Raw genomic sequence first — 19,259 nt, forward strand, 5'->3', positions numbered from 1 at the left:
TAAGGCCTTGAATGAGTTGAGCACGCTGAATTCTGATAGGATCCTTCTACTTGTTCAGATTAAGAACCTAAGGGGGCATAAATTCAAATTAAGAAAGGACAGATGTAGAATAGATGTGCGGAAATTTGCCTTTATCCAGCTTCCATCTGTTGTTGTTGGAAGTTGATAGGTTGAATAAATTTAAGGAGGAACTGGACAGGCATTTGGAGGGAATGGTGTGATTTTTTTTTTTTTTTTTTTGGCTGATGCTGCATAAGCTCATACACTTGCTTCCTTGCATCACATGCCACTACTACATCTAATCTACAACTGTCCTTCCTCAATTTGAATCCATGCCCCCTCAGGTTCTTAATCTGAGCAAGCAGAAGTATCCAGTCAGCATCGAGCCTGCTCAAACCATTCAAGGCCTTATACACCTCAAATCAGATCACCATGCAGGTGCCTGGTCTCCACATGCTGCAACTTGCAGGACTTAAGCCTTTCTTTGTAAGCATACCCCTTTGTTCCTCTCACTCGTTCTAGCAACTCTACATCCTTCCTAAAATGAGGCCTCCAGACCTGTATGCAGTACTCATAGAATCAATTTTGTTTATTTTGAGGTCCATGGAAAATTTTTCAAATTAAAATGGGTTGTTATGTCACTAAAGTTTGAAAACTGATGACATAGGCAGTTTGTTTATTATTTGCTTTATTTATTTTTGCATGGGGTTCCTTGTACCATATGGCTAATATATACTAAGTACAAAAAACTTATATGCAGAAAATTTAGCAGTTTTGTACAAGAATTAAGGTATTTGAATTTTTGTTGAACATTAAGCAAAAAAATAAAAAAATAATTTAAAAAACAATAGAACTAGGGTTTTACAGTAATAAGTTGCCAAGATAATTTAAGAAAAAAAATTATTTACCTTTATACTGACTAATTGTGGAAAGCCACAAAGCTGGATTGACTTCTACTTCAGATGGTGGGATGAGGATGGTATGATGTCCTGAATATACACTAGAATGGAAAACATTTATTTATATAAAATTCCTTAGTGTAAGAGCTGTGTGATCAAAAAGTTCAGAAGCTGAACAAATGTTTTGGAAGTAATAAAGCTTACTGGCTATTTGGAAGGATCTCCTTTGAACTAGTCTCAATGACGTTGTAAATGTCAATTTAAAGATTTCTGTAATTTCTGGAAGCATATTAATAGGCTTCTTTTAGAGTTGCTAATAGTTCCTGTGTTGTGCTCTGAATAATTTCTTCAACCTTGCAAATCAGTGACCTTTCATGGTGGCTTCGGGGGAACATTTTGAGGTAGCTAAATCTGGTGAGTATGGTAGATGGGGAACCAAAATGAAGTCAAAAATGTGATAAGTAACAAAAGCAAAATGTTCATATTTGATTACTTTTTTTGGGGGGGCCTGAAGAAGATGGGGTCTTTCACTGATATGACCGAGTTCTTGTTTCTGGATCATAGCCGCACACCCGCAGTTCATCAATGGGCCCCACCCAAACTCTGGGATACTCCACTAATAACATTAGCATTAGTAAAGGCACATGATGCAAGAAAGCAAGCTTATATAAAAAAATAAATAAATAAAAAATATATATATATTCAGATTGCTCCAAATGTTTGTTCCAGCAATCAACCACATGCTGGCAAGGCAAACTTCCGCAACATCCACTCTACAACTGTCTTTCCTCAATTTGAATTTATGACCTCTTAGGCGATTATTCTGAGCAAGAGCTCAGAATAATCCCATCAGCATTGAGCATGCTCAAACCATTCAAGGCTTTATAAACCTCAATCGGATCACGTCGCAGGTGCCTAATCTCCAGACACTGTAATTTGCAAAACTTAAGCCTTTCTTCTTAAGAGCAACGCTTTGTTCCATTCACTAATCTTGTTGCCCTTCTCTGTACTCGTTCCAGCATCTCTACATCCTTCTTGAAATGAGGCCTCCAGACCTGTATACAGTACTCTAGGTGTGGCCTGACCATTGCCTTATACAAGGGAATAATCACCTCCTTATTGCTGCTAGAAAAATTCCTGTATATCATTGACAAGACACAGTGAGCTACTCTTGCAGACAGTCTGCAATGCTCAGAAAACTTCATATCTGCCTGCACAATTACCCCCAGGTCCATTTCATTCTCTGCCACTGTCAGCGCAGTACCATACAGTTGCTACGATACTCTGGGACTACTGCTTCCCATATGCACTACTTTACATTTGTCAATATTAAACTTCAGTTTCCACCCTCAAGCCCATCTGGTCAACTTTTCTGGATCCTTTTGCAGTAACGTACTGTCATTAGTGTCATTAACATCCCTGCCAACCTTCGTATTGTCTGTAAACAGACATTAAGGTTGATATACAATCATCAGTATCATTAATAAATACAGAAAATAACAATGGACCCAATACCGAACCCTAGTTGACTCCACTAATAACATTAGTCCATTAAGAGCAGTGTCCGATTACCACTCTTTCTTCTACCACTCAACCATCCCTTTATCCATAGCAGCAATTTGCCTCCAATGCCACACTGCTCCAATTTGTGCACCAGTCTTCCATGTGCAACAGTATCAAAAGCCTTTCTAAAATCCAAATATATATGATATCAAAGTTATTTCCTGCATCCAATTCCTTTGTGACGGGATACTAAGCTGATAGTAGAATCCAATCAAACTGATCAGACAAGACTTCCTATTAACAAAATCATGCTGTGTCCCACCTATATCTGAAGTCGTCGATAGATGATCCTGCAGTGCTTCTTTAACCAATGCCTCCATTAATTTCCTTGAAACAGAAGTTAAACTAATAGGTCTGTAATTACTTGTATTAACATTAGTAGAGGCATTTGATGGAAGAAAGCAAGCTTATGCAGCATCAGCCAATAAAAAATAAAAAAATAAAATAAATTAATTAAAAAAAAATAATAAATAAATAAATAAAAAATAACCACTTCCACTTCACCCCGCTGTTCGTTCGAAATACCTGTCCAGCTGAGCCTTAATCTTATTTAGGCTATCAACTTCCACGACAAGGGATGGAAGTCTATTCCACCAACCAACCACCCGCTGGCTAAAGGCAAATTTCCTCATGTCTATCGTACAACTGTCTTTTCTCAATTTGAATTTATGCCCTCTCAGATGATTATTCTGAGCAACAGGAAGAATCCTATCAGCATTGAGCATGCTCAAACCATTCAAGGCTTTATACACCTCTATCAGATCACCTTGCTGGTGCCTAGTCTCCAGACACTGTAATTTGCAAAACTTAAGCCTTTCTTTGTAAGAGCACGCCTTTGTTCCATTCACTAATCTTGTTGCCCTTCTCTGTACTCGTTCCAGCATCTCTACACCCTTCTTGATATGAGGCCTCCTTATCCCTGCTAGAAAAATTCCTATATATCATCGAAAATACACCATGAGCTACTCTTTCAGCCCATCTGCTACTGCTCAGAAAACTTCATATCTGCCTGCACAACCACCCCCAGGTCCCTTTCATTCTCTACCACTGTCAGTGTAGTACCACAGAGTTGATACGTTGCTCTGGGGTTGCTTTTTCCCATATGTAGTACTTTACATTTGTCAATGTTAAACTTCATTTGCCACCTCGAAGCCCATCTGCTCAACCTTTCCAGATCCTGTTGCAGTAGCATAGTTTCAGTTGTGTCCTTGACAACCCTGCCAACCTTCGTATCGTCTGCAAACTTGGATATTAAGCTTGATATACCATCATCAATATCATTTATAAATACAGAAAACAATAATGGACCCAATACTGAACCCTGAGGGACTCCACTAATAACATTAGTCCACGATGAGCAGTGTCCATTGATTACCACTCTGTCTTCTCCCCCTCAACCACCCCTTTGTCCATAGCAGCAATTTGCTTCCAATGCCACACTGCTCCAATTTGTGCAGCAGTCTTCCATGTGCAACGGTATCGAAAGCCTTTCTAAGATCCAAGTATATAATATCAGAGTTATACCCTGCATCCAGTTCTTTTGTGACTGCATCATAGTATCCAATCAAATTAGTCATGCAAGACTTCCCCTTAACAAAACCATGCTGTGTCTGAGCTATTACTGAAGTCTTGTCTAGATGATCCTGTAGTGCTTCTTTAACCAGTGCCTATATTAATTTTCCAGGAACAGAAGTTAAGCTCACAGGTCTATAATTATTTGTGTCGCCCTTTGATTCTCCTTTGTGAATTGGGGTTACGTTTGCACATCTCCAGTCCATGGGTACTTCCCCTGAGTCCAAGGAAGCTCTCATAATTATGGCTAAGGGTTTGCTTACTTCCTTTGCTGCTTCCTTTAATATAACTGGATAGATCCCATCCACCCCAGGTGCCTTTCTTGTATTTATCTTCAGCAATTTCTCCTCCACTTTACTCTCAATTATTACAAGATTCTCTAGCTTACTGCCAGAGTTGAATACACCTCTGGCATTCCCCTCGCTGAATAACTCCTCATGTGTGAATGTCGATGCAAAATATTCATTCAGTTTGTTAGCTACCTGAGCAGGATCATCAACAGTTGACCCATCGATATCAAGTGGACCAATCTGATTCATCCCCTTCCTTCTAGAGTTTACATAAGTAAAGAACTATTTGCTGTTTTTTCTTTGCATCCCTTGCCAAAGATTTCTCGTAATCTGCCTTCGCCTGCCTAACCTCCTTTGTAACTTGGTTACAGATCAACTTGTATCTATCATAGGTTTCTGTGTCACGTGCTAATTTGTATGTATCCCATGCATTTTTCTTCTCTACCATATGTCTCATTAGTTCATCTGACATCCACTTAGGCCTAAACCTTGAACAATATTTCTTAGTTGGTATGTAAAGCCTAGTAGCTTCCAAGATAAGTTCTTTGAATGCTTCCCATTTTGAATTTGCTGTTGGTAACATCATCAGTTGGTCCCACTGTATAGAATTTAAATACTGTCTCAGTCCATCGTAGTCGCCTTTATGAAAGCAAAAACCCTTCACTTTACCCCTAATGGTAGTTACCTCTTTGAGTAAATCACACTTCAGCACACTGTGATCACTGCCACCTAGTTGTTCATTTACCTGCAGATTCTTAATGCATGAAGAATCACTACTGATAATCAAATCGAGAGTATTACTCCATCTAATTGCCTCCCTAACAGGCTGATGTAGAAAACAATCCTCCAATAAATCCACAAAAGCCTTGCTAGTGTGTGAGTGACCAGCCCACAAATTCCAGTCAATATCTGGGAAATTAAAATCCCCCATTAAAAGACTCTCGTATTTACTGGCCACTCTATTTCCCCGTACAGTTTCTTATTATACTCATCAGAGTTATTAGGCCTATAGCACACTCCTACTCTCAATTTTGATCTCCCAATGCTTATGTCACACCAAACTGACTTGACACTGCACTGTCCAGCAATGTCGACTGGCTTCACCTCCTTGGATTTTATGTATTTCTTAACTAATAGCATAACCCCTCCTCCCTTCCTTCCGTGTCTATCCTTTCTGTAGACATTGTACTCCCTAATTTACAGTTCTGCATTTCTTATATCTGTTTGACACCATGTCTCTGAAATCCCCAGAATATCTGCCTTTGATGTTTTGAGCAATACCTCAAATTCATCAATTTTATTTACTAAACTCCTAGCATTGGTGTACACGCAAGTATACATGCACATGTTCCTTTTCTTAGCTTCCCTAACACAACCTATGTGTTTATTTGTACCCCAATGATTCCCAGCAGTATCTGACCTATCCTGCATCTTATTTTCCAGGCTGCGGCTCATTCCAATAGAAGCAGTGCAAGAATCACTTCCACCTCTGCTAGTGGCTACTGTTAATCTATTAGTCCTTGTATCCCCACAATCAAGCAGTTTTCTGACCCACCTAACACTGCCTCGATAGCATCAGCAAACATTCTTGCACCCTTTCTATTTAAGTGTATCCCATCCCTCTAGAAGCAGTCTCTCCTGTTAACAAGTACAGACCAGGCTGAAAAAAATTCTACACCTTGAGCCTTGCACAATCCTTGCAGGGCCGAATTGATCGACAGGGCTCTCATCATATACTCCCTCCTATCGTGTCTGGGCAGAATTGGAGACACTTTCAAATTCAAACCTAATTCACGGCTTTTTTTCAAAAGTGACCTGTACTTGTTAAGTAATTCCGCCGGTCTCCTACTCTTAATATCATTAGTGCCAACGTGTACAACTGTATCACCTTTTGTGCCCATAAAGATGATATCCGCTCTACAACGTCATCAACCTCTGCCCCTGGGAGACATACCCTGATCCTGTTCCACCTATCCTTTTTACAAAGCATGTTTCCTGTTTCCCTGACAATAGTCACCAACAACTACTAGTTCCTTTGGGACCAGCGCATTCTGCCTTGGGGGCTGCCGCTGTGTTCCGCAATGACCAAGTGCAAGCTCTGCCGTTGGTGTGCACAGCTGAGAGCCTGATGGGCCCCTCACTTTTAATGCTTCGAGGGCATCCACCCCGTCCTTCAAGCTCTCATATAGACCCATAACAATGCTGAGTTGTCGCCTGATTTCCTTACACTCCTTGCATCGCGCACACACAAAGACATCCCCCATGGCAGTATCATGTCCCGTACCTGACTGCTCCACAAACATCAAGCAATTAGTGCATTTTAATAGGCTGTGATTCAGAGGGCAACTGCTCCCCTCAGTTCTCCCCTGAGCCACAGCACTCCCATTAGCTTGAGCCTTTTGCTTTGCTGCTCATGGTCGGAGTCATGATTTCGATTTAATTTCAATAAAATTTCAATTTCAGTACAAAATTAAAACCCTAAACTTATATCTCAACACAGTTATAACTCTATATTTATGTTTCAGTATCGAGTGTTATCTACGAAATCCCTTTATATAACTTCCGTATCAAGTTAAGTATTAATTATTTATTTTTTACTAATTATTTATGTTACAAGTCGTTATATGTATAGTTAAAAGTACAATTTAATTGACAATGAAGTTCAACAAGCTTAATTATCTGATTAATTGACAATATTATGTACTATACTATACTATATTATGCTTATGCTATCTATTTCGAGATATTTTGTATCGCGTAGCAATGGCGGCTATTTACGAACGGTAAACACTTGGATTTGATACCCTTTCCGATACTAAGTAATACCTACAAAATCTCTATCTAAGTTACTTTAATCTAAGTATCGTAAATAAGAATATAAAACTACTCTAGAAAATAAGTTAATATGCCAATTTAAGCTAATAAAACAGAAAATAAATCAGAAAAAACTTCTCTGTTCCAGGAGCGGTAAAAATGTACGTCTGCACAGGCTACTCTCGTTTATTTATTGATTTGAAATTATTGTATTTGTGGAACTGTTGATTTAAACTTAGCAGTATAATTTTTTTTAGTGATTAAATTGGTGCATTTATTTTTTTATTCAGTCTTGTAATGGCGTAGAAATGCACAGTCTGTTTCTGCCAACACTGAATTGATAGTAGCATTTGAATCTGCCGCCATTGTTTTCGCCATTTGTGTTGCCCTTTGGTGCTCCTTTGTGAATTGGGATCACATTTGCACCTCTCCAGTCCATGGGTACCTCCTCTGAGTCCAAGGAAGCTCTAATTATGGCTAAGAGTTTGCTTAATTCCTTTGCTGCCTCCTTTAATATAACTGGATAGATTCCATCCACCCAGGTGACTTATGTTTATCTTCAACAATTTCTCTTCCACTTTGCTCTCATTTATTACAAAATCATCTAGCTTGCTGCCAGAGTTTAATTCAAATCTGGCATTCCTCTCCCTGAAAAACTCCTCATCTATGAATGTAGATGAAAAATACTGATTTAGTTTGTTAGCTACCTGAGCAGAATCATCCACAGTTGAACCATTGATATCCAGTGGACCAATCTGATTCATCCCCTTCCTTCTAGAGTTTACATAAGTAAAGAACTCTTTGCTGCTTTTCTTTGCATCATTCGCCAAAGATTTCTTGTAATCTGCCTTTGCCTCCCTAACCTCCTTTGTGACTGGGCTACAGACCAGCTTATATCTGTCATAGGCTTCCATATCACCCATTAATTTATATGTAACCCATGCATTTTTCTTCTCTGCTATGTCTCATTAGTTCATCTGACATCTATTTAGGCCTAAACTTTGAACAATATTTCTTAGTTGGTATGAAAAGCCTAGTACCTTCCAAGCTTAATTCTTTGAATGCTTCCCATTTTGAATTTGTTGTTGGTAACAGCATCACCTAATAGAATTTAAATACTGTCACAGACCTCTGTAGTCGCCTTTACGAAAACAAAAACGCTTCCATTTCCCCTGATGTAGTTACCTCTTTCAGTTGATGTTGTTATTTGGTTTTTAGGAGCATTAGCAACTAAGGCCATATTTCTCCAGGGATATGCAGTGGTCATTCCCTGACCTTTCCGCATCCTCCGTATTTCGTGGCCATGGGCTCGAAACCCTGGTCTAATCAAGAAGCGTGTGCTATGCACTGCTGCTCCTGCCCATCTGGCTACGGATGCGCAACCTCTTTGAGTAAATCCCACTTCAGAACACTGCCACCTAGTGGTTCCTTTATCTGCAGATTCTTATTGCATGAAGAATCACTACTGATAATCAGATCAAGAGTCTTACTCCTTCTAGTTGCCTCCCGAAAATGCTGCTGTAGAAAACAATCATTCAAGAAATTGACAAAAGTCTTACTAGTGTGTGAGTGACAAAACCCACAAGTTCCAGTCAATATCTGGAAAGTTAAAATCTCCCATTATAAGACATTCTAATTTACTGGCCCACTCTATTTTCCTGTACAGTTGTTTATCATACTAATCAGAGTCATTAGGCTTCTAACACACTCCTACACTCAATTTTTATTTCCCAGTGCTTATGTCACACCAAACTGACTCAACACTGCACTGTCCAGCCATGTCGAGTGGCTGTACTTCCTTGGGTTTTATGTGTTTCTTAACCAATAGCATAACCCATCCTCCTTTCCTATCCTGTACACATTGTACTCCCCAAATTCCATTTCTGTATTCCTTATATCTATGTGACACCACGTCTCTGATATCCCAACAATATATGCCTTTGATGTTTTGACCAACACCTTAAATTCATCAAATCTATTTACCAAACTACTAGCATTGGTATAGCACAAGTATACATGCACCTGGTCCTATTCTTAGCTACTCTAACTCAGCCCACACGCCACCCTTACTTGTACTGCAATGACTCCCAGCAGTCTGTGAAATCCTCTGCATCTTGTTTTCCAGTCTGCTGCACATTCCATTAGAAGCAGTGCAAGAATCACTTTCACCTCTGCCAAGGCTATTGTTAATATGCTAGCTTGGGGGGATACATGTTCATGTATCCCCCCAAGCTGCAGTTTGCCTCGATAGCATCAGCAAATATTCTTGCACCCTTTCTACTTAAGGCAGAATTGCAGACACTTTCAAATTCAACCCGAATTGACAGGTTTTTTCCAACAATGACCTCTTCTTGTTAAGTAATTCCGCGGGCCTCCTATTCTTAATATCATTAGTGCCAAAATGTAGAACAATAACACACCTTTTGTGCCCTTAAAAGATGATATCTGCTCTACAAGGTCATTAACCTTTGCCCCTGGCAGACATATCCTGGTCCTCTTCCAGAGGATTAGTCCATGAAAAGCAGTGTCCATTGATTACCACTCTGTCTTCTCCCACGTGAGGATCAAGCTGGAGAAGGTGCTGAGATGATGCATACAGTGGTAGCTGCCAAGTTGGTAATTAGTGATTTTCCTGGGATGGCAGAGTGGATGTCTGGTGGTATTGTCTGGAGGATTTGGTGAGTAATTGTAGGTAACAAGGCCATTTAGTGAGTTTTTAACAGAAGTGCTAGTCAAGACATTAATAGCAGATATTGTTGGGATATCAGACACGTGGTTTCACACAGACATAAGCAGTGCAGAATTGGAATTTGGGGAATACAATGTGTACAGAAAGGATAGACAGGACAGGAAGGGAGGAGGGGTATGCTGTTAGTTAAATAACACATAAAATCTAAGGAAGTGCATCCAATTGATGTTGGTGGACAATGCAATATTGAGTCTGTTTGGTGGGAGATAAGCACAGAGAAAGGAAAAATGAGAGTAGGTGTGTTATAGGTCTAATGAAACTGATGAGTATAATGAGCAACTGTGCAGAGAAATAGAGTGGGCCAGTAAATCAGAGAGTCTTATAAAGGGGGATTTTAATTTCCCAGAGATTGACTGGAATTTTTGTGTTGGTCATTCACACACCAGCAAGGCTTTTGTGGATTTATTCGATGATTGTTTACTAAAGCAGCACGTTCGGGAGCCAACTAGAGGGAGTAATACTCTTGATCTGATTATCAGCAGTGATTCTTCATGCATTAAGAATCTGCAGATAAAGGAACCACTAGGTGGCAGAAATCACAGTGAACTGAAGTGGGATTTACTCAAAGAGGTAACTACCATTAGGGGTAAAGGGAAGGGTTATTGCTTTCGTAAAGATGACTATGGTGGTCTCAGACAGTACTTAAATTCTATATGGTGGGACCAACTGAAGGGGTTACCAACAGCAAATTCAAAATGGGAAACTTTCAAAGAATTAATCTTGGAAGCTACTAGGCTTTACATACCAACTAAGAAATATTGTTCAAAATTTAGGCCTAAATGGATGTCAGATGAACTAATTAGACATGTGACAGAGAAGAAAAATACATGGGATATATATAAAATAACAGGTGACATGAAAGCCTATGATAGATATAAGCTGGTCTGTAACCAAGTTACAAAGGAGGTTAGGCAGGCGAAGGCAAATTACGAGAAATCTTTGGCAAAGGATGCAAAGAAAAACAGCAAACAGTTTACTTATGTAAACTCTAGAAGGAAGAGGATGAATCAGATTAGTCCACTTGATATCGATGGTTCAACTGTTAATGATCCTGTGTAGGTATCTAACAAACTAAATGAATATTTTGCATGTATATGCACACATGACGAGTTATTCAGGGAGGGGAATGCCAGAGGTGTATTGCACTCTGGCAGTAAGCTAGATAATCTTGTAATAACTGAGAGTAAAGTGGAGGAGAAATTGTTGAAGATAAACATAAGAAAGGTACCTGGGGTGGATGGAATCTATCCAGTTATATTAAAGGAGGTGGCAAAGGAAGTACGTAAACCCTTAGCCGTAATTATGAGAGCTTCTGTGGAGTCAGAGGAGGTACCCATGGCCTGGATATGTGCAAATGTGACCTGAATCAATAAAGGAGGATCAAAGGGAGACAGGTAATTACAGACCTCTTAGTTTAACTTCTGTTCCAGGGAAATTAATGAAGGCACTGGTTGAAGAATCATTGCAGGGTCATCTAGACAAGATTTCAGTTTTAGCTTGGACACAGCATGGGTTTGTTAAGGGGAAGTCTTGTCTGACCAATTTGATTGGATACTATGATGTAGTCACAAAGGAACTGGATGCGAAGAATAACTTTGATATCATATATTTGGATCTTAGAAAGGCTTTTGTTACTGTTGCGCATGGAAGACTGCTGAACAAATTGGAGCAGTGTGGTATTGGAGGCAAATTGCTGATATGGATAAAGGGATGGTTGAGTGTGGGAAGACAGAGTGGTAATCAATGGACACTGCTCTTCGTGGACTAATGTTATTAGTGGAGCCCCTCAGCGTTCAGTGTTGGGTCCATTGTTTTTTTTTTTTATAAATGATAATGATGATGGTATATCAGGCTTAATGTCCAAGTTTCAAGATGATACAAAGGTTGGCAGGGTTGTTAATGACAGTACACTGCTGCAACAGGATCTAGAAAAGTTGACCAGATGGACTGAGAGGTGGCAAATGAAGTTTAATTGAAAAATGTAAAGTACTACATATGGGAAACAGTAACCCCAGAGTAACATATCAACTCTGTGGTACTACAGTGACAGTGGTAGAGAATGAAAAGGATCTGGTGGTAATTGTGCAGGCAGATATAAAAAGTTTTCTGAGCAGTGCAGACGGTCTGCAAAAGTAGCTCATGGTGTCTTGTCAATGATATACAGAAATTTTTCTAGCAGCGATAAGGAGGTGATTATCCCCTTGATAAGGCAATGGCCAGGCCACACCTTGCGTACTGTATACAGGTCTGGAGGCCTCATTTCAAGAAGGATGTAGAGCTGTTGGAACGAATACAGAGAAGGGTAACAAGATTAGTGAATGCAACAAAGGGTTGCTCTTACAAAGAAAGGCTTACGTTTTGGAAATTACAGTGTCTGGAGAGTAGGCACCTGTGCGGTGATCTGATTTAGGTGTATAAAGCCTCAAATGGTTTGAGCATGCATAATGCTGATGGGATTATTCTGTGCTCTTCTTCAGAATAATCACCTATGAGGGCATACATTCAAATTGAGAAAAGATGATTTATTATATAGATGTGTGGAAGTTTGCCTTTAGCCAGCAGGTGGTTGATTGCTGAAATAAACTTCCATCTGTAGTAGAAGTTGATAGCTTAAATAGATTCAAAGCAGAACTTGACAAACATTTGGATTGAGCGGATGGGTAAAATAAGGTTTTTTTTTTTTTTTTTTTTTTTTTGTGGCTGATGCTATGTAAGCTTGCTTTCTTGCATCATGTGCTTTTGCTAATGCTAATCACATCTGGTGAGATGGGCTTGGAACCAGGGTTCTGAGCTGGACATCGCCATTCTTCTCTTTCTTGGTGATTCCCTTGCACTTCTAATTCTTTTTTTTCCTCTCTCTCTCTCTCTCTCTCTCTCAGGGCAATTCAGAAATTATTTTTTTTTGGCTGGTGCAGCATAAACTTCAGGCTTCCTTGCACCATATGCTAATAGTAATGACCAAGAGTTGCCAACACCACCCAAAGTCAGTAGTGGAGAGATTAACAATAGCTTGGAAAAAGGGAGGAAGGGGCCTGATAGAGCAACAGAAAACAGTGAGATTTAACCTGAAGGATTACTTCGAGAACAACAGAGTACCACTCCACCAAGCCATAAGGAAGATAGATAAGTGGCATACCCCACTCAACCTAAGTGAAGAGCCCCCTCTTGTCCAGTCGGCACAAGAAACAAAGCTAGAAAGATGGGTAAAGGAGACACTCCATGGCAGACACTATAATGACCTCCATCAAGATAACATCGATAGCACTGCTTTCAATGCATGGCTCTCAAGTGGGACGCTCTTCCCCGAGATTGAAGGATTAATGCTCGCCATCCAAGACCAGGTAATAAACACCAGAAACTATAAAAAATACATTGCAAAGGAGCCCGGAATGTCAGATGACACATGTCGATGATGTCACCTGGCCTCAGAAATGATCCAGCACATCATAGGGGGGATGCAAGGTGATCACCCAGATTGAGTACGCTCATAGGCACAACTATGTAGCCAGGATAATACATCAGAAGCTAGCGAGGAAATACCAGTTGACCAAAGAAAGTGTACCATACTACAAGTATGAACCCCAGGCAGTACTAGAGACCCCAACCCACAAGCTGTACTGTGACCATGCCATAATAATGGATAAGACAATCCCACACAACAGACCGGATGCAACCCTTCTAAACAAGAAGGAAAAGACTATCTGATTGACATTTTTTTTTTATATCGTATGATGTGATCAATACACGAAGAAAACAGTTTTTTCCTGCTTCCTTCGTGTATCATGGCTGTGAGATCCGACCAGATAGTATGGCACCATCGCGATATCCATACCCGAGGTGGGAATCGAACCTGCGACCTTTGGATTACCCTTACTAAAGGCAGACACTTTACCCACCTGGCTAGCCCGGTCGGCTCTGATTGACATAGCGGTACCCAACACTGGCAACCTCCAGAAAACCCATGAGGAAAAAATCAGGAAGTACACGAACCTAAGACAGGAGATCGAGGAGATGTGGCATATGCAAGAAGTAACGACCATCCCAATCATCATGTCAACCACCGGTATGGTGCCAAAGACCCTACATAGGAGCCTAGCAGCAATAGGTCTCCCAGAGAACACCTACAAGGAACTCCAGAAAATCACAATAATGAACACCTGTAGGATATTCAGAGAGTTTCTCGACCAACAGTAACACCAGACATTACAACCACCCTGTGTACTTGGTAGCAGTACCCATCAAGGAGTGGAATCCTCCAAATCAGGGAGAAATAATATAAGAGCAACATAATAATAAAACTTATCCCTGTGCAGTAGGACAGTTTTATATTATATCTCTTTATGCAAGACCAGGTGAAGACATAAACCTTACTATAGATTACTTACAAGCAGTCATAAATTTGTTACCTACTGCAAATATCAAACCTTTGATGTCAACTGCAGGTCAGCCTTATGGCATAGCCATACAGAAGACAGAGCAGGCACACACACACACAATAATCAGATATTATCAAATTTTATAACCACGTCACCCTTTCAAGTGAGAAATCAACCTAATAACTTACCAAATTTTAGCAGTACCATGTGGGAGAGTGACATTGATGTCACTGTTGCCGTCAATTCAATAGCCTATAAATTTACAGACTAGTGTGTCCAGCCAGCCTGGGCCACATCAGATCATAGAGCCATCACCTTCAAACTAAACAGTCAATTACAAACACTCCTTGTTGGATATCAAATGGTATAACATTAAAAAGGCAAACTGGTAGATTTTTGCAAAACAAACAGCAACTGAGCTGCAAAAACAGGAAAATGAGTGGTCTAGATCAGGCAACTGTTGCCCGGATGAGCAAGCACTGCCTATGACAAACATTTTAACAAAAACAGCAGCCCTGTCTATCCCACGGAAAAAAACGAGGAAGCAGGCATTCCCTGGTGGTGCCCTGAACTGACTATACTCAGAAGAAGGGTGCATCAGGTGAGGAGAATTTTGAGACAAAATGAGGTGGATGCACTGAGAGAGTCTTACAGAATTCTCAGGAATCCGTATACAGCCCTCATAAGAGACATTAACTTTTTTTACATTTTTATTAACAAGCGGCCCCTAGCCAGAAACTGGCAAATCCTATATATACATATTATATTATATTAACCAGATGATATACAGATTCAAAGTTATGTTAACTACAATGTCATAAAGAGAAATGAACAAATAACATGTCCAGACAATATATGACATCACACAACTAATCAGAAATATAAATTATAGAGATAAGAAAAGGGAATGCTGGAGGCACTAGTTGGGAACTATTGGAAACAATGACCCAATTGGAAATAAAATGTGCTAACTGTAAGGTAGCACAACTGACTGACTATGCACATAGTATCAGGGATGATAAATGCCCCTGTTATAAAAAAAAAATGGTAAAACTTATATAATCTAGGACCAACTATGGGCCAGATTGAAAATATAAATGAGACTGGGGCTCTAAATCTCATCCAATCGAATGCACAAAGAGCAAGAGCTGTTGAAGATCAGATCAAACTCAAATTGGAAGAAAATAATATAGATATCTTGGTACTCCAGGAGCCCTACATACATATGGGTAGGATTAAAGGATGCCCAAGAGGCTGTAAAATAATAGAATACACCTCAGGTGTCCCTTGTACAGCAATAGTATTTAAAAATACTGATCTTACAGTCACAAAGATGGGTGACTGTAAGATCAGTAGCACACACTGCTAGCCAGTGGCAGTGTGTGCCCATATCACCAGTGCTGTAGGACAGTTTTACATTATATCACCATATTCCAGACCAGGTGAAGATATAAATCCAGCTATTGAATACCTACAAGCAGTCACAGACTTGCTACCTACTGCAAATATCATAGCGTGTGCTGATGTCAACTGCTGGTCAGCCTTATGGCATAGCCAGACAGAAGACAGCAGGCGCGCGCGCGCACACACACACACACACACACACACACACACACACACACACACACACACACACACACACAACGGCCAGATACTTTCAGACTATATAGCTATCTCCCTTTCAAGTACTAAACCAAACAAATAGCCTCCCAACTTTTAGCAGTACCATGTGAGAGAGTGACATTTATGTTACTCTTGCCTCCAATTCAATAGCTTATAAAATTACAGACTGGTGTGTCTAGTCAGTCTGGATCACATCAGATCATAGAGCTATCACCTTCAAACTAAACAGGGAATTACAAACAACCCAAGACTTCCCTGTTGGATATCAAAAGGTATAACCTTAAAAAGGCAAACTGGCAGATTTCTGCAGAACATACAGCAGCTGAGCTGCAAAAAAAAGGAAAATGAGTGGTCTAGATCAGGCAACTGTAGCCCAGAGGAGCAAGCACTGATGATGAAAAACATTTTAACAAAAACAGCAGCCCTGTCTATCCCATGGAAAAAACCGAGGAAGCAGGTAGTCTCCTGGTGGTGTCCTGAACTGACTATACTCAGGAGAAGGGTGCAGCACCAGGTGAGAAGAAATTTTTAAAGAGTCAGAACATCTTGGCCACAAAATGAAGCAGATGCACTGAGAGATCCCTATAGAACTAATGGAGGGATGAAGTGGAAGTTTTTTTTTGGCTGATGCTGCATAAGCTTGCTTTCTTGCATCATATGCCTCTGCTAATGCTAATTAATGTAATTAGGTTTGGAAAGTGTGGGGCATTTTCTTGCATCAGATAGAGTGGGGGAGGAAGACTGAAGGCTGGGGGGGAGATAGACAGATATATTGGAGTCAACAGGCAAGACAACTTCAGATTTCGGTGGGGCATGCCCATGTCCCACCAGAAGGGAAAGTGGTGGTGGCGAGGGCAGTCTACTCCCCTTTGCCAGGGAAAGGTGGCCCAGGCAAGGGTGCCGGCTCAGACCACCAACATGCTTGAGTCATCAGTCGGTGGAAGATCACTCATGGCACAATATCCTGACCAAGGTATCCAAAGGTCCCATTTATTTAGTAGTCCCATTTATTTAGTGGGCCAGATTGAAAACATAAATGTGACTAGGGCTCTAAATCTTGTCCAGTTGAATGCTCAAAGAGCAAGAGCCGTTGTAGATCAGATCAAACTCAAATTGGAAGAAAATAATATAGATATCTTGGTACTCCAGGAGCCCTACGCACATATGGGTAGAGTTCAGGGATACCCAAGAGACTATAAAATAATAGAATACACCTCAGGTGTCCCTTCCACAGCAATAGTAGTTAAAAATACTGACCTTACAGTCACAAAGGTGGGTCACCTCTGCTCCCCAGTGGGAGTGTGTGCCCATATTACCAGTGCTGTAGGACAGTTTTACATTATTTCACTATATTCCAGACCAGGTGAAGATATAAATCCAACTATTGAATACCTACAAGTAGTCACAAACTTGCTACCTACTGCAAATATCATAGTGTGTGCTGATGTCAACTGCCGGTCAGCCTTATGGCATAGCCGTACAGAAGACAGAGCAGGCACACACAACGGCCAGATACTTTCAGACTATATAGCCACCTCACCCTTTCAAGTGCTAAACCAACCAAATAACCTCCCAACTTTTAGCAGTACCATGTGGGAGAGTGACATTGATATCACTCTTGCCATCAATTCAATAGCTTATAAAATCACAGACTGGTGTGTCCAGCCAGCCTGGACCACATCAGATCACAGAGCCATTTCTTTCAAACTAAACAGGCAATTACAAACAACCCAACACTCTCTGTTGGATATCAAAAGGTATAACGTTAAAAAGGCAAACTGGCAGATTTTTGCAGAACATACAGCAGCTGAGCTGCAAAAACAGGAAAATGAGTGGTCTAGATCAGGCAACTGTAGCCCAGACGAGCAAGCACTGACTATGACAAACATTTTAACAAAAAAAGCAACCCTGTCTATCCCACGGAAAAAACCGAGGAAGCAGACAGCTCCCTGGTGGTGCCCCGAACTGACTATACTCAGAAGTAGGGTACACCAGGCATGGAGACATTTTCAAAGAGCCAGAACATCTTGGTCACAAAATGAGGTGGATGCACTGAGAGATTCTTATAAAACTCACAGGAATCGGTATACAGCCCTCATAAGAGATAAGAAAAAGGAATGCTGGAAGCACTTCGTGGGAACTACTGGAAACAATAACCCTTGGGGAGTTGTCTACAGAATAGTGACCAACAAGCTGCCAAGAGGAGATGTCTTAGAAACTACTGTCAAACCAGATGGAACCCCAAATCTGTGTTGGGTGGATTCTGTAAATAACATCCTAGACAGTATCATTCAGACTGAAACTGGAAATCATTCCCCCACCCAGCTCGACATTATAAAAGAAAACACTGAATATGACAATGCCAATATTGAACCTCTGTTCACTACACAAGACTTAGAAATAGCACTATCTAAAACCAAAAACAATAAATGCCCAGGTTTTGACCTCTTAGAGGTTGAGATTATCAAAAAATTAGCAGAAATAGCACCAGATAAATTAATAGCACTATATAATAATTGTATGACAGAAGGTATATTCCCAAAAATATGGAAACAAGCTGTGTTAAGGTTAATCCTGAAAAACCCTGAGGACGAGAATTTCCTGTGCGGACGTGCCTTTCTGCCGCTACTGGAACAGAGAAGTTTTTTCTGATTTATTTTCTGCTTTACTAGTTTAAATTGACACATTAACTTATTTCTAGAGTAGCTTTATATTCCTATTTACGGTACTTAAAGTTAAAGTAACTTAGATAGAGATTTGTAGGTATTACTTAGTATCGGAAAGGGTATCAAATACACGTGTTTACCGTTCATAAACAGCCGCCATTGTTACGTGAAAATTAATCAGTAAATCTATTAATCTTGTCGAACTTCATTGGCAATTAAATTGTACTTTTAACTATACATATAACCACTTAGGTTACGGAACATAAATAATTAGTAAAAATAAATAATTAATACATAACTTGATATGAAGTTATATAAAGGGACTTCGTAGCTAACACTCGTTACTGAAACGCGATACAGCATATCCGGAATTCGATAGCATTAGCTTTGTATAGTATAGTGCATAATATAATATTGTCAATTAATCAGTAGATCTATTAATCTTGTTAAACTTCATTGTCAATTAAATTGTTCTTTTAACTATATATATATAACGACTTAGAGTACAAACGTAACAAATAATTAATACATACTTGATACGGAAGTTATATAAAGGGAACTCGTAGATAACACTCGATACTGAAAAATAAATATAGTGTTATAACTGTGTTAAGATACAAGTGTAAGGTTTTAATTTTGTTCTGAAATTGTAATTTTACTGACATTTAAATCGAAATCATGACTCTGACCAGAGCAGCAAAGCAAAA

At 39.9% G+C, this 19,259-nt stretch overlaps 1 protein-coding gene across 2 annotated transcripts in view; it reads right to left on the bottom strand.

Annotated features, from left to right (window-relative positions):
• Window positions 1–19,259, bottom strand: part of LOC150087127 (disco-interacting protein 2-like) — a 1,128,863-nt gene that overhangs the window by 171,941 nt on the left and 937,663 nt on the right. For both annotated transcript variants that reach the window (XM_090372979.1, XM_090372978.1), the window contains exon 34: window positions 909–1,000. In XM_090372979.1, coding sequence (XP_090229105.1) covers window positions 909–1,000 — 92 coding nt within the window. The remainder of the gene's footprint in view (window positions 1–908; window positions 1,001–19,259) is intronic.

Source organism: Mastigoproctus giganteus, chromosome 4 (genome assembly GCF_048544385.1).
Source record: "Mastigoproctus giganteus isolate SK-2022 chromosome 4, ASM4854438v1, whole genome shotgun sequence".
NCBI lineage: Eukaryota > Metazoa > Arthropoda > Arachnida > Uropygi > Thelyphonidae > Mastigoproctus > Mastigoproctus giganteus.